Here is a 17,046-nt window from a genome sequence, read left to right on the forward strand (position 1 = left end):
GGATGGTTTCAGAAAAACCTGGGAAGAACTACATGAACTGATGCAAAGTACAGTGAGCAGAAACAGAAAATCATTGTACACAGTAATGGTAATATTGTAATGATGATCAATTGTCAAAGACTTAGCTACTCTGATCAACAAAATGATCCAAGACAATTCCAAAGAACTAATGATAAAAAATGCTATCATTCTCCAGAGAGAGCATTGATGAACTCTGAGTGCAAATTGAAGTATAATTTTCTCTCTTTACTTTTCTTGCTTTTTTGTGACATGGCTAATGTGGAAATATGTTTTGCATAATTTCATACATATAATTGATATCATATTACTTGCCTTCTCAGTGTGTGGGTGAGGTTTTGGAGGTAAGGAGAGAATTTGGAACTCAAATTAAAAAAAGAAAGTTAGAAATAAATAAATAATAAAATTGAAATAAAAAAATTACATAATTGAAATGAGAGTAGTAGAGGGAAGAATTGAAAAAGAAAATGAAGGTTATGAAGAGATTGAAAAAAGAATAAATAGCCTAGCACAAAAAGTACCAAGTCATTCTAAATAACATTCTCCTTGAATAATAGTATGGATTAAATAGGATCTAATGAGTCCATGAGACAATTGGAAATATTAAAATAAAATAAAAAATAAAAGAGGAAGTATATATAAAATATATATAAAATTAACTAATAGAAATAATAAGATGAAATAATAAGAGTTGCTGGGCTACTTGAAAGGCATGACAAAAAAGAGCCTTGACATCCTATTTTTATTTTTTTTGTTTTTATTTTTGTTTTTGGTTAGGCAATGGGGTTAAGTGACTTTCCCAGGGTCACACAGCTAGTAAATGTTATGTGTCTGAGGCCAGATTTGAATTGACATCCTATTTTTAAAAATCATGAAAGAAAACTTCTCAGCTCCTTTTAGACCAGAGGGCAAAGTGAAAAAAAAATCTACATTAACTTTTTGAAAAAACCCAAATGAAACCTTCCCCCTAACATAGCCAAAATCTCTAGGTTTTGGGTCAAAGATAACACTGTAAGCAGCTAGGAAGAAAATGTTCAAGAATTGAGGAGCTACCAGGAGGATCACACAAGATTCAGCAGTTATTGCTCTAAGGGAGTGGAGAGCATAGAATTTGATATTCTAAAAGACAAAAAGATATTACAACTAAGAATGACTTACTCAGCAAAACCAAGCATAATTTTGAAAGGGAAGAAAATGGATCTTTGATGAAATAGAGAATTCAAAGCACTCCTGAGGAGAAAACTAGAGCTGTGTAGAAACTATGAAAAAAAAAACACAGGAGTAAAGAGAAACATAAAATGGCAAATACATCAGAACAATTAGAAAAAAAACTTTTTCAAAGTTGAAGTGTTCGTGGGAAGTAATGTAGGAGGATGATGCAAGCATCTGCTGAGAATTGAAATGTCACAGAAGTCATAGAGGGAGTCAAATAAGATCGATTGCCTGTTAGTTATTTTTGTTATGCTTTTATGATATCAAAAGAAGAATGGAAAGAGAAGGGAAAGGATCCACTGAAGAAGAAAAGTGGAGGAATGGATATAGGGAGTTTATTTCACATAACTGGGGGGAACAAGAAAAATATCTATACAAATTAAAAAAGGAGTTGGCCAAGTGCATTTGATTTGAACTTCACTTGGAACTAATGCTGAGTAAAGTGATCAGAGCCAGGAAGACAACTTAAATTGTAACAATGTCAATGTAAAAATAAATAATGTTGAAAGATTTAAGAGCTCTAATCAACAAAAAGATAAATCATGATTCCCAAGGGCCATAATTTAGAATGCTACTGACATCCTGAAAGACAAGTGATGGATTAGATATGCAGAGCTGCATTTTTGGATGTGGTGAACATGGGAATTTGCTTTGCTTTACTGTTTATAGGAGGGATTTTGTTTTATTTTTTTTTCCAAGGGTGGCAGAGGTGGGATGGAAAGAGAGTAAATGCTTGTTACTTGAAAAAATAATTTAAAAAGGGAAGAAAAACCCTTGGATGTGATTATCACTGGAAAAGTGTGCTGTGAGAACAGCAGTCTTCATACTTACTCCTCCATCCATCCAAAATCTTTAAAACAGTTCCTTATAGATGAATTGAGGACATAATCAATAAGGGTATGTTAAGAAATAAACATGCTTTTGTAGGTGATGTTCTATAATGGATCACATTTTTACTATTTTACTACTAAAAAGATACAGGGACTATGAGATGCTATTGAGATTAATGTTTATTTATGACTGAAAAAAACCTATGATGCTGTAGAACAAGATTTTACCTTACAGATCTTTTACAATAAGTTTCCTTCCATGTACACATAAAGATCATTGATGATTCCTTAGAAGATAGAAAAAAATTACCTTAAATGACTGTTTAATGACCTTTTGATAATAAATGTAAGGCAAGGCAGAAAAATAAAGTGATTTTATTTTTCCCAAAGGTATTTTCCACTGTGACAGAAGAGATCCAAATTGGACAAAGATTCCTAATGGATGGTAAGATCCTCCAGAAGTTGCTGCTGTAGATGGCATTGTGCCAAACCCTAGAATATTGCAGAGCCTCCTAGAAGAAATTTATAAGTGTTCAAAGAAATTTGACCTGATGAAAAGACCAGACTTGAATAGAAAATCTGATATTCAAACCTGACTCAGGAGAAGCATAAAAATGTAAGCATGACTAAGAAATCATAAGGGACTTAAGGTTAAACTGTTGACATACCTATATAGAAAGATGATACATGTAACTCCTAAGAACTTTATCATTATTGGGGCAGTTAGAAGGAGTCTACATGAACAGAGGTCATGAATGTGAGTCAATTATGTTGTATTGATCTAAAAAAATGGAGGGATGAGAAAGAGCAATTCAATGAGAAAAGGGAAAGGGGAGAGGAAGAATGGGAAAATTATATCACATAAAAGAGGCAAGTAAGAAAAGCTTTTACAACAGAAGGGAAAATAGAGGTGTGCTTTTACTTCACTATTATCTGAACTGGTTCAAAGAGTGAAGCATATGTATGTATGTATGTATGTATGTATGTATGTATGTATGTGTGTGTGTGTATGTATGTGTATACACACACATTCAGTTGGGTATAGAAATCTATTTTACCCAACAGGTAAGTAGGAAGGGAAAGGCTAGGAGAAAGCAGTGATGGGAGGGAGGGCAGGTAAAGGGAGCCAGTGGTAAGAAGCAAAAGAGTCTTTTAAAGAGGAACAGGGTGAAAAAAAGAGAGAGAGGTATAAACAGAAGAAAACAGGACAGAAATATACAGTTGGTAATCACACCTGTGAAAGTGAATGGGATGGACTTATCCATAGAATGGAAGTAGACAGCAGAATGGATTAGAAACCAGAATCTAGCAATATGTTTAGAAGAAACACACTTGAAACAGAAAGACACACAGAGAGTGTTAAATAAGGGGCTGCACGTAGAATCTATAATGCTTCATCTGAAGTTAAAAAAGGTAAGTGTAACAATCATGATCTCAGACAAAGCAAGAGCAAAAATAGACCTAATTAAAAGAGATAACAAGAGAAACTACATTTTGCCAAAAGGTACCATAGACAGTGAATTGATATTACTATACATATCTGTTCCAAGTGGCAGAGTATCCAAATTCTTAAAGGGAAAGTTAAATGAGTTACAGGAGGAAATAGTGAAAGCAAAAGTATAGTGGGGACCTCCTTCTGCCTCAGAACTAGGTAACTCTGACCACAAAATAAATAAGAAAGAAGTTAGTAAGGTAAATTGAATTTTAGAAAAGTTAGAAATGCTCGACTTCTGGAGAAAATTGAATGAGAATAGAAAGGAGTAAACCTTTTTTTCAGTTGTACATGTGACCTTTACAAAAATTGACCTTGTATTAGGGCATAAAATCCTCACAAACAAATGCACAAAAGGTGAATATTAAATTCACTCTTTTCAGACCATAATGCAATAAAACTACATCAAATAAAGGGCTGTGGAAGGATAGATTAAAAATTAATTGGAAACTAAATAATCTGCTCCTCAAGAATGAGTGGATCAAGGAATAACTCATAGAAACAATAAATAAATTCATCAAGAATAATTATAACAATGAGATGAGACAACGTACCAAAATTTGTGGGATGTAGCCAAAGTAGTGCTTAGGGGAAAATCTATATCTCTAAATTGTTTACATCAATAAAAGAGAGAAAAAGCAGATTTTAATGAATTAGGCATACATCTTAAAAAAAAACTAGAAAGAGAATGAATTAAAAATCCCCAAATATACAAAAATAGAAATTCTGAAAATAAATAAAAAATTGAAAGTAAAAGTAAAACAAATTGAAAGGAGATGGTTTTATGAAGAAACCAATAAAATAGATTGTTTTGTTAATTTGATTTTTAAAAAAAGAAAAACAAATTACCATTATCAAAAGTGAAAAGGGTAACTATACCTATCGCCAATGAAGATGAAGTTAAAGCAATTATTAGCTATTTTGCCCAATTATATACCAATAAAATTAATGGTATAAGTGAAATGGATGAAAGTGTACAAAAAACATAAATTTTCCAGATTAGCCAAAAAAGAAAGAAAAGTAGTTAAACAAACTTATCTTAGAAAAAGAAATTAACTAAATAAAAACTGAACTTCCTAAAAAAAATCCCCAGGATGAGATGGATTTACAAGTGAATTCTACCAAACATTTAAATAACAATTAATTCTAATACTGTAAAAATTATTTGGAAAAATAAGTAAAGAAGGAGTCCTACTGAATTGCTTTTGTGACACTAATATGGTGCTGATAGCTGAAGCAAAAAAAAAAATAGAAAGCAAGCTAAAGACCAATTTCCTGATGAATATTGATACAAAATTTTTTTAAATAAAATACTAGCAAAGTGATTACAGCAATACATCATGAAGATAAAACACTATGACCAGATGGAATTTATACCAGAAATGTAGGGCTGGTTCAATATTAGGAAAACTACAAGCGTAACAGACAATACAAATAACAAAAACAACAAAAATCATATGATTATGTCAGTAGATGCAGAAAAAGCCTTTGACAAAAAACATACCCATTTCTACTAAAAACACAAGAAAGCACAGAAATAAATGGAATTTTTCTTAAAATTATAAGTGATATATATCTAGAATGATATATATATATATCATATATGTATATCAATATATCTAGAGCAAGAATTATCTGTAATAGGATAAACTAGAATCCTCCCCATTATGTTCAGGGGTGAATTAAAGATGTCCATTATCATCACTGTTATTTAATATTGTACTAGAAATGTTAGCTATAGCAATAAAATAACAAAAAGAAATGGAAGGAATTAGGATAGGTGATGAGGAAACAAAGGTATAACTTTCTACCAATTACTTGACCTTAATCTATTTGTCTTTTACCTATTCCTCTGCCTTCCTTTACATAACTCTGCACTTTTGTGATCTCCAATCCCTTGACACCTCAATTCTCTCTCGGGCCTTCTACTCTATACTAGCAACTCTTTTCTTTCTCCCCATCTTGACTCCTTGGTGAACCAATTCACCTGTAGACTGTCCTCCTCTCTTGAATACTTAGCCTCTTTATCCTACCACCAATTATGTCTGGCCAAGCCTCAGCCTTGGATTATTCCCACCATTTCACCTTCAAAACTGCATGTATGTTCCTGAATGAAGGTAGAAAAAGACATGAAACTGTTTTGAGTGGATCCGCTTCAATTCTACTATACCTCTCTTATCAACTCACTATCTCACTTGCCACAGTTTCTCTTCCAAACATTTCCATCCATCTTCAAATTTCCCATGACTCCCCCTATTCTCTTAGCTGAGAACCTTGCCTCATATTTTACAGAAAAATTGAGGCCATTCACCATGAGCTCCCTTTTCTCTTCTCTTCCTCATCTCCTATCACTCAAGTGTCTTCTGTTACTTTCTCCTCTGTTTCATATGATGAAGTAGCCTTCCTCTTTACCAACAATAACCCTTCTACTTGTTCAAGTGATCCCTTCTATCCCATCTCCTCCACCTCTGTCATCCCCATTGTAACTTATTTTCAATCTCTCTCTACTGGCTTCTTTCCTACTGTCTACAAGACATGTCCCTATCTTTCCTACCTTAAAAAAACCGTAACTTGTTCCTTCCATTCCCGTTAACTATTATCCTATTTTTCTTCTGCCCTCTATAATTAAAATCCTCAAAAAGGCCATCTATAATAGAGCCTCTACTCTTCACTCTATGTTTCCTTATGCTCTGACTTCCAACCTTATTATTCTACCAACACTACTCTCTCCAAAGTTTCTGTGATCTTTTAGTTGCCAAATCCAATGTTCTTTTCTCAATCCTCATTCTCCTTGACTTCTCTGCAGCCTTTGACATGGTTGATCACTCTTTCCTCCTTAATACTCTCTCTTCTTTAGGTTTTTGAGATACTATGGCCTCCTGGTTTTCCTCCTACCTATCTGACCACTCCTTTGCCATCTTTTTCACTGAATCCTCCTTCACACCCTTTCAACTGTAAGTGTCCATTAGTCAATGACCAACCATGGCTTGGCAACAAGGTATGTTTAGTTTAGAGAAGAGAAGGTTGGGAGCAGAGGGAAGAGGTATGATAGATATCTTTCAGTATTGAGGAAAGAGGGATTAGATTTTCTCTCTTTGGCTGAAGAAGGAAGAATTCAGAATAAAGGGCAGGAATTACAAAGGTGGAAATGGAAGCTTGATGTAAGTGAAAGTTATCTAACAATTATAGCTATCCTAAAATGAAATAGGCTGCCAATAGTGACTCTTCACCTTCACTGAATATCTTCAGATAGATTACAATTTCAAAAGTGTAGTGTTGTGAAGTTTTTCTTTGGGCATGGGTTAGATTAATGGCCATTAAGGTCCACAATTCTAAGGTTCAGTTAGTATGCAACTTCATGCCTTCCCTTTCTCTGAAGAAAGGGCATGGAATATATATATGTATACACACACACACACACATATGTATATGTAATATACATATATGTGTATATATATGGAAATATACATTGTTATGCATAGCCAATGCATTGCTTTGCTTTATTTTTACTTCTTTGTTACAAGGGTGTGTTTTCTTTTGTTTTGTTTTGTTTTTAGTTAGAGAAGAGTCATCAGGAAATGTTAGAAAAGACCATCAAGAAAAATATTTGTCAAAAATCACAAGGGGGCTCATCTAAATGATCTCTAAGATCCATGTCAGCTCTGACATTCTGTAATTGTTTGAACTTTTTCCCTCATTCCAATTTTACTTTCTGTTGGTGATTATCCTTGAGCTATTCACATTCAAAACAGTTCATCTTTGAATCTTCTATTTCCATCAACCTCATATCAGATCAGCTGAAAGGCTTGTTGGCTTGACCTCCATATCTCTCAAATCCATTTTCTTATCTATACTCACAGCAACCACCCAAATTCAGACCTTCATAACCTTTTGCCTCAACTCCCATAATAATCTCCCAATTGTTCTTCTTGAATTCAGTCTCTCTCTTCCCCAGGATATCCTTCACAAAACTGCCAAAATAAACTTCCTAATGCATAGGTCTGACCAGGTCACTCTCCTGCTTAAAAAAGAAACAAACAAACAATAAATAATCAAAACCTCACCCCCCAACTTCAGTGACTCTGTCTAGAACAAAATTCAGTCTTCAGCTTGAATTTTAAAAGCCTCCAATATGATTCTAAGCAAATGTTCCATTTGTACTTATACTTCTTCTCTTTGCTCACTTTTTATTTCAGCTACATTGGGTCACTATCTGTCCTTTGACCTTGCATTGTTTTATCCCACCTCTGTGCATCCAGTACATTATTTTTTTCTTGTTGGGAATTCAATTTCTCCTCTTCATTAGACTATTGAAATCATTCTCCAAGGCCAAGCTCAGAAGTCACTTCTTTCATGAAACTCTCATCGATTTCACCTGTTGAAAACAATAGCTTTTCTGCTCCCCTCTTCAATTTTTCCTAGAACTCTTTGGATCTGTATTTTGCCTCTATTTTGTATCATATTTATGTACATGTACTTCCTTTGCCACATTATGTTGTATGCCTCTTGAGGGCCTGAACTATGTCTTTTTAAGTCCTAGTATCTCTAATCTCTAACACAATTTCTCTCATTTAAAATATGTGGTGCATTCAATTTCATAAACATTTTAAGAGCTGATGAGCTTGTAATAAAGCATAAACACATACACATATATGTATGCATCTTATACCTATTGCTCGTAAAACCAGGAAATGAAGACCCAGTGCAAGTGATTTCAGTTCAGGCTCAACATTCCTAAAATAAAAACAAAGAGTAGTAAGACAACTCCAGATTATCAAATTATGTGACAAACAAACACCATTCTTAGTGAATTTTGCATACATGCAATATGGGCAACTCTTCTGACTACATAATGCTCTAAAATGATGCAATTTCCATTGGCATATGTAACATAGGACTCAAAAAGTCTTTAAGCATTCCCCAGTGACTAAAATTGTCTGCTTTTTTTGTTATTGTTTGTTTGCCTCATTGTTTCATCTTCTTTTTTAAAGCTTAGGGATTTTTACCCAAATTTTCAGTTCCAAATTCTTTTCCTCCCCATACTCCACCCATGTTGAAGGCAAGAAAAATGAAACCCATTAAAATATGTAGTCACACAAAATAAATTCCCACATAAGCTAATTTTCAAAATTTAAAAAAGGAAGAAAAAGAAAGAAAGAAAAATATGCTTCAATTTGTACTCTGAGTCAATTAGTTTTCTATCCATAGGTGGAGAGCATGTTTTACCATGAGTCTTTTAGGAATTATGGTGGGTCATTGTGTAAATCAAAGTTACTAAGGCTTCCTAAGTTGATTATCTTTACAATATTGCTCTTGTGTTGTAGACTGTTCTCCTCATTCTGCTAACACCATATTGCATCAATTCATACAGATCCTCCCAAGTTTTTCTGAAACCATCCTTTTCATCATTTCTTATAGCACAATAGTATTCCATTAGTCATATATTATTATAACTTGTTCAGCCATTCTCCAATTGATGGGCATCCTCTCAGTTTTCAATTCTTTGCTACCACAAAAAGAGCTGCTCTAAATATTTTTGTTCATATTGGTCCTTTTCCTCTTTCTTTGATGTTCTTGCCCTAATAGCAGTCTTGCTGGGTCAAAGGATATGTACAATTTAATATCCATAGGGGACAATTCCAAATTACTTTCTGAAATGGTGGACTAGTTAACAGCTCTACCAAGAGTACATTAGTGGGCTAATCTTCCCATACCACTGCCAGTATCTGTCATTTTCCTTTTATTTTTGGTCATCTTAGCCAATCTGATTTGTGTGAGGTTGTACCTTAAAGGTCTTTTAATTTTATTTCTCCAATTATTGGTGATTGAGAGCATTTTTTTTGTATGACTATTGATAACTTTGATTTCTTCTTCTGAAATGGAGCCATTTTCCTTTATAATTTCTTGAAATATGATATCTAGACTTTTTGTTCATGGCTTTCAGGTGGTTTACTTCTTAAATTATATCTCCTTATTCTATTTTCCAGGTTAGTTGTTTTTCCTATGATATATTTCACATTTTATTCTTTGTTTTTGTCTTTTAAAACTATTTCTTGATATTTCATGGAGTCACTAGCTTCTGTTTGTCCAGTTCTATTTTTAAGGAGTTATTTTCCTTGGTAAAGTTTTGGACTTCTTTTACCATTTGGCTAATTCTAGTTTTTAATGAATCATTTTCTCTCATAATGTTTTGTACCTCTTTTACTAAGCTATTAATTCTTTTTTCATACCTTTCTTGCAAAACTCGTTTTTTGTCAATTTTTTTCCTCTACTGTTTGTATTTGGTTTAAATTTTTTGTTGTTTACACACACACACACACACACACACACACACACACACACACACACACATTCTTCTAAGAATTCTTATTGGGCTTGTGTCCAAGCTATACTTTTCTTTGAGGCTTTGCTTGTGGATGTTTACAAGTCATTGTCTTCTTCTGTTTGTCTTGAGCTTTCCTGTCACTATAGTAGCTTTTTATGATTAAATTCTTTTTGTTGTTGTTGTCATTTGCTCATTTCTTCCACCTACTATTGACTTTGGCCTTTATGTTAGTGTTGGGCTCTTCTCACTTCAGGAGGGATGTCTGGCTTAAGCCTCTATTTTTTTATATCTTCATGTTGTTTTTACAGCTTAGTCTGTGGGCCTATAAGTCTTCAGTGCTTGTAAGTTTCAGTGCTTGTGGGGAGAGGTTTGTTCACTGGCTTTCTGATACAATCTCTGAAAGTTTCTGGCTCTGGTTTAGGTCTGTTGGATTTTTTTTTGTGTCTGTGAGACTGAGTTTCAGTAGACTAACTGCTACTAGTCTCAATTATTAGACCAGTGTAAGGTTCTGCATATTCAGAGTGACTGAAATGCTTGACTCTCCTTTGGTGTTGGTTTCCTGTCCTGATAATGGAGTACCCTCTTTGCTCTTAGACACAGAGCCGCATAGCTAAAATCTTGAAACTTATTCCTTGCTCTATACACAGGTATTACCTCTCTTGCTTGGGACCATGATCACTCCCTCCTTTCCCTGGAACTGTGATCCAGAATAGGGCAGTGGGTGACAGAGCTGCCAGCTAGTACCCATTCCTGTTTCCAGAGCTATATTTCAAGGATTCAAGGGTCTTCTGGGATCTTTATCTGCCTTGGTGATTCCAGACCTGGTTTTCAGTCTTAGTCCTCTTACTGCCCCTAGGCACTAAGATGTTCCCTACCATTACCTTTATTACTGCTATGCTAGTGGTGTTCCTGGCCAGTTCTCATACCTTAGATCTCTCTGTCTATCTGGGCTGGAGAAAACTCACTTTGGAGTTTTTTTTTTTTAACTTTCCTGATCAGAATTCAGCACAGCACATTTCACAGGTTTTTTTGGAGCTATGCTGGGTGAGCTGGGCAAAAATACTGACTCTCACTCTACTATCTTGACTCCATCCTCCTACATTTTTGCACTCTGTCCTTTTAGCATCCAACTGTACTATGTGAGGAAGGAGTCACAGCAGGTAAGAAATAAAATCTTGGAAAATGTCTAAGCCAGACTAGATACATACAAAAATAAAGACTTCTAGAGGTGACACACTTAAAAACACTCAACAAACTACTTTCAGCTTACTTTCAAAGTCTAGCATGGAGTTGCCAATATCTTTGTCTTCTCTATTCACATGCTTCTTACAGTAACTGGAAAGAATCACTAAACTGTGTTTACTAGGTCTACTACAAATTTATTCCAGCTAATTTAAACAGGCATCATACTACAGGAAGTGAATCCTAATACTTATTCTTAGTGGATTCCCTAATCCACTCAATACATCAGCTGTCCCAAACCTTTTTTTCTTTTCTTAAGTCGCTCAAGTTATTTCCTCTCTCAATACCTTTTCCTAAGGACTTTGCTTCATATTTCACCAAAATAATGAGGTAATTAACCAAGAGCTCCTTTTTCTGTACTCCTTCTCATGGAATATCTCTCTGACATCATCTCATTATATCTATTAGCTTACTATAATATCTGATAATGAAATGTTCCTTCTGATTGCTAAGGCCAACCCCTTTACATCCTATCCACTTTTGTCTTTTCTAATAGATTGCCTCCACCATTATCCCCATTCACTCTCTAACTTTCAATCTCTCCCTATATCCTGGTTCCTTCCCTTCTGCCTACAATCAAATAAACTCTTCTCTATCCTTAAAAAAAACTTTCCTAGATCCTGCCCTGCTTTCCAGCAATCATTCCCTATCTCCCATCCTCTTCTCAGCTAAAGACCTTGAAAAAGCAATCTATAATCAATGCTTCTTCTTTTACCATCTTCTAAACCCATTGCAATCTAGCATTCAACTAAAACTATTTTTTTTGAAAGTTACTGATGATATCTTATTTGGCAAATCTAATGAATTCTTCATCAATTAATTCTTTTCTACTTTTTAATCTTCTTACATTCTATTCTCCTCTATGTCCTCTATAATATAGCCATACTGGCCTATTTTCTGGTCCTCTCCCACAACATACCATCTTCCATCTCAGTGACTTCTCACTCTTTCTTCTTCATGCCTGGAGTGTTCAAGTGCCACCTTCTTCTGGATGTCTTTCTTGGTTTCTCTAGCTTTCAGTGCCACACCCTATATAATTATCTTCCATCAATTTTACACTTATCTGATATGGTCAGATTGATATATGTTGTCTCTCCCATTAAAAAGTAAACACCTTGAGGACAAGGACTGTTTTTGCTGTGTCTTTGTACCCTCAGAGATTATACAGTGTCTGGAACATAATAAGTCTTAATAAATATTTGTTAATTGATTGATGTTTTCAGTTAATTTGGCATTAGTTTTTGCTTTCATGTTAAGTAGACAATGATATGATTTTTTTGCAGAGTCACAGAATAAGAATTGGAAAGGATCACAGAACGCTCCTTCTCCAACATGTGCTCTTCTACAGAGAAAGGAAATGTGCAGTCTTCCGAGGGATCCAGTACCACTTTTGAATTAGTTGTTCTAATTTGTTCTAGTTCTAATTGTTAGGAAGGTGCTTTTTACGTCAAGCTTAAATCTGCTGGTCAGCAACTATCACCTATTGTTTCTAGCTCTTCATCCTGGAGGCTAAGAAGTCTAGTCTATCTTCCATGCTATGGGCCTTAAAATACTTGAAGAAGAATTAGTATTTCAACCTAATTTCTTTTCTCTAGAGTGCATATCCCCAGTTCTGAAATAAGCTGATTTCAAAGAGACTCTCAGACAATCAACAGTCCTTTCCTTTTTGGTAAAGATATACTTAGTTTTAATCTTAGTGATATTGTTTGGTGCTCCATATAGTCAGTGCCTTCACAACTCCTTTCTTGATGTATTGATGATGTGAAAACCTGAAGATTCTGTGAAATCTATAAACCTTTGGTCACTTACATTTCTTGAAAGTTATATCATCATGATGATATAACAATCAAAATAAACCCACAAATTTTTTGAAAGATATTATACCAGCTAATGTTAGCATCATAGTTTGCATTTTTACCATAATGCAAAAACTTCCACTGTATAACAAATAAAAAGAAAAACAACAACACCCAGGCAGACAAACAACAATTCCCCCCACCCCCAAAGTATCTGTATGGGGGAAAAAACCTCAGGATATAATTCTTGGGAAACACTGAATTCTGTCAATCCAGCATTTCTTTATTTTAATGAAAATAAATAAGGTCAGTATATCTTTTAATCTGTTTGATTCTTCATAAAAGAGAGAATTATTTGTAGAATCATATAAACAATGATGATTTTTACATTACTTACTTAAAAGCCAGCATAATTTTAGGGGAACCTCCTAATCCAAAAAAGAAAGAGCTCAAAGTTTGCATTGTCATAAAATAAATAAACTTTCTTGAACAATCATCTGTCCTTGAGCATTGGCCCAAATGAGCTGAGGCTTTTCTGGACTGGAAATGATTAGCTTCAATACAGCTACAGTTATGAAAGACCTAAAAATAATTTAAAAAATTATTATAAAATTCATTTATAAAACACAACACAGGACTTAAAACATTTCTTTATATTAAAAAAGGAACTATCCATCAACTAAAGTAAATATTGGAGAATTCTAAAATCTCCTTTGGTAGATATAGTCTTTCATTTGATCATGGTGTTAAGTTTAGAGATTATCTTTAAAAATGCCCACCAAATCCTTATTTTGTAGATAAGGATACTGAAACTCATAGAAGGAATTGAATTGATCAGGATCATAGAAATAATAAGTAGCAAGACTGGAGTTTGAACTCAGGTTTTCTGACTCCCAATTTAGTGTCCTTTCCGCTACTACTGTGATGATTTGAAAGGTAAATAGGTTTCCCAGACCATTTCATTTATTCTCCATGGTCTGAGCTATTAATGAAAAATATTTGGAAGCAACTATTACTTTTTACTCATTATACTGAAAAATTAACAAGTTAGTGTGTAATGTCTAAAATGCAAACGGAGCACCATTAGCTGATCATTTAAACCTAACTTTCTATACTCCTTTTACTCACAGTTAACACCTCATCTCTAGCTAACTTCACTCATTTCTGCCTAAAACCATTCTCACCTTCTTGTTAAGTAGGACTATCAGCTCACTACTATGTATATACATATACCTTATTCAAGTAGCTGTTACTGTGTATCAAGATTTGGTGAGCATTTTTATATGTGATTACAATTCTATCTGCACAAAGGAAAAAGAGATTTGTTATATTTGTGTATGTATCATGCACACAATGCCCTTTTGTAGCCTAACCTTCCCAGCTGATAGGACCTCTATTCTTTCTTTCTTTTCTTCTTTAGGCAATTGGGGTTAAGTGACTTGCCCAGAGTGACACAGCTGGTGAGTGTTATGTGTCTGAGGCTGAATTTGAACTCAGGTTCTTCTCTTCTTTCTTAAAATGATCTTGTCTTTATATTGAATATATTTTGCCTATAGTTATATGGACGAAAAAATGAATTAAACAAAAAAGCATTTGTTGATTATTATCATGTGCCAGACAATGTGGTAGGGCTGCAGATAAAATTAAACTAGAAAAAGGAAATACCATCTTTGTCCTCAAGGGTCTTATGTTCAAAGAGTGAAGTACAACTCATAAAAAAGTGAGGGGAAAGGAAGTGTATTTTGTTTTGGAAAGTTACAGGGAGTCTGAATGGAACCACATGGAAATAGGAAATCAATTGATAGGCTCATTCTTGCTGCTATGACAAAGTTACTTTGGTTATTGTTTGAGCAGTAGAAGGTGTAGGGCAGGGCACATGCTTGACAGCTAGGCATCTGATGTCCAGGGAGTGAAGTAAAGCACCACCAAGGCCAGACTTAGATACAATAGGAAGCAGAGGCAACCATTAATGAGGACCAATGGCTTTTGGGCAAGAGTTTGGTGAGGGAGGATTAAAGGATTAATTAGGCCCTTTAGGACACAGTTTTTGATTTGGGGTGAGGCATGCATATTGTCTTCCCTGACAGGATGTAGTCTCCCTGGGGACAGGAATTGTTTCGTTTTTATATTTGTATTCCCAGGACCAAGGTACAGTGCTCCATAGTAAGTATTTAATAAATATTTGTTGATTTAATGTTGATTGTGAGACACTGGGCACAGCAAGGCAATGGAACTAGACTACCCATGAGGGGCTAAAACTAGGAGGCAGGTGAGTCAGCAAAGATATAACAGTTTCTAAGATTTATATAAGTTTGGAAGTTTTAAAATTGGAAAGAATTTTAGAGATCATGTAGTCCAAGTCCCTTAATTTTATACATGATAAATCTGATAGCGTATAGGGTAAAGATATTAGTTCAAAGTCATTCAATTAGTCAGTAGAAGGACAGGAATTAGATACCAGGTCTCTTGTTTCCCAAGCTAATATTTTCTCTTCTACCACACTGGCTCTGTTGTAAATAGGAAGTGGAGTCTAAGGAAATAATCTAAAGAAGGCTACTAGACAGACAAGATCCAGGGTCTGAGAGGTCAGGGGGCCAATGAGAAAAACAGTGCTCAGGTTCCACTAAGTCTAGCTGTGATCCCAAGGCAGAGATTGTTATTTTATGCTCTATTTTATACTTTTGGTTTGGCATGGACACCCTTGGGCCTACATATGTTACCTGAAACCAGAAGGAATATTGACTAGAACACACAGAGAGCTATTGGCATCACTGGAAGATTCTCACTATGTTCCCTCAATGGTTCAGATGCAGGTTAGGAGTGAGTTGTACAGTCTTTTCAGTCATGTCTAACTCTTTGTGACCGCACTCAGGGTTTTCTTAGCAAAGATACTGGAGTAGTTTGCCATTTCCTTCTCCAGCAGGAGTAAGTAGCTATATTCAAATAGTAGATCCTGTTTATTATTACCAGCATGTGATTTATGTTCTTTAACTCAATGCTAAATGCAAGTTTCAAGACTGTCTTTCATTCATACTGTGCCTATAAAATAGGTTTGTGAAAATACCCATAGATAATTGATTAGAACATTCAAAACTGATCAATTGACTGACCATCAAGATTTAACTAAATGTGTTCCTCTCCCCATCCCTAATTAATTCCTCAGCGTAGAAACTTTTTAGAAGAAATAACTTTCTATTCTAGGATTACTGCTTATCTAGAATATTAATTCCATTTTTTCTGGCTTCTTATTTTCTGGAAATTCTCTTACTTATATATTACCTTCGAATGTCATAATAGTACACACACATACAAACACACATATTTATAAATTTAAGAGATATGTGACAGCATGACCTCAGAGTTTGGTGTTTAGGTATTTTGTGTCCACATATTTTGCTCCAGTTAGGAACAAATGTATTTGATAATGTCTCTGCATTCAGCAATAAGTCAAATGGTATCATTCTTATGACTGAACATATTACTGTACTATTTAGTTGTTAATTGAACTGAATGCAATTGCCCAATTAAATTTGTAGTGATTATGGTGCAGAAGACACAACAATCACCATACATACCAAGTCCTTTCCATGGCCTACTGAAGATTTACATCCAGCCAAACAGGGGGACATGTAAGTGAGTCCATTGTCCCCACAGACAGGATCCCATAGAATGGGATCACAATTACAGTCTGAGTTGCAGAAAGAAGATGGGATGTTTTGAGGATGGGTCTCTTGGTCACTCCTGCAGTAACAATATTGACATTTATCAGAGATAACAGAAAGAAACTTGTCTTCTAAGCTGACAAAGAAACAAAGCTGATAAAGATACCACAAAGGCAACATTTTAAAATGCCTATACTTCTATATTTACAAAAATTGAGAACTATCACAGTGAAAAATCTTATTAAGGAGAGAAACAATGTGACTCATAAATTATTGAAGAGAAACCACTTCCTTAGAAGAGAGTGCTGGAGTCATGGGCTTAGCTTTGGGTTCCATTCCATTCTGGATATATCATTGTGGGCAACTCATTCCATTTCTCTGGACCTTGATTTTATTTAACCAGTTCAAAATTTCTAAAAACATTATTCATATAGATGAAATATATATGTATATATATACATATGATATA

At 34.6% G+C, this 17,046-nt stretch overlaps 1 protein-coding gene across 3 annotated transcripts in view; it reads right to left on the minus strand.

Moving 5' to 3' along the window:
- LOC114025343 (solute carrier organic anion transporter family member 1B1-like) overlaps positions 1–17,046 on the minus strand; it is an 87,335-nt gene that overhangs the window by 11,759 nt on the left and 58,530 nt on the right. For all 3 annotated transcript variants that reach the window (XM_027838761.1, XM_027838762.1, XM_027838763.1), the window contains 3 exons: positions 16,491–16,656; positions 13,313–13,497; positions 8,222–8,286 (listed from right to left, as the gene is read on the minus strand). In XM_027838761.1, the coding sequence (XP_027694562.1) occupies positions 8,222–8,286; positions 13,313–13,497; positions 16,491–16,656 (416 nt within the window). The remainder of the gene's footprint in view (positions 1–8,221; positions 8,287–13,312; positions 13,498–16,490; positions 16,657–17,046) is intronic.

The sequence above is a fragment of the Vombatus ursinus genome, unplaced genomic scaffold (genome assembly GCF_900497805.2).
Source record: "Vombatus ursinus unplaced genomic scaffold, bare-nosed wombat genome assembly UNPS02014830.1, whole genome shotgun sequence".
In the NCBI taxonomy this organism is placed as follows: Eukaryota; Metazoa; Chordata; class Mammalia; order Diprotodontia; family Vombatidae; genus Vombatus; species Vombatus ursinus.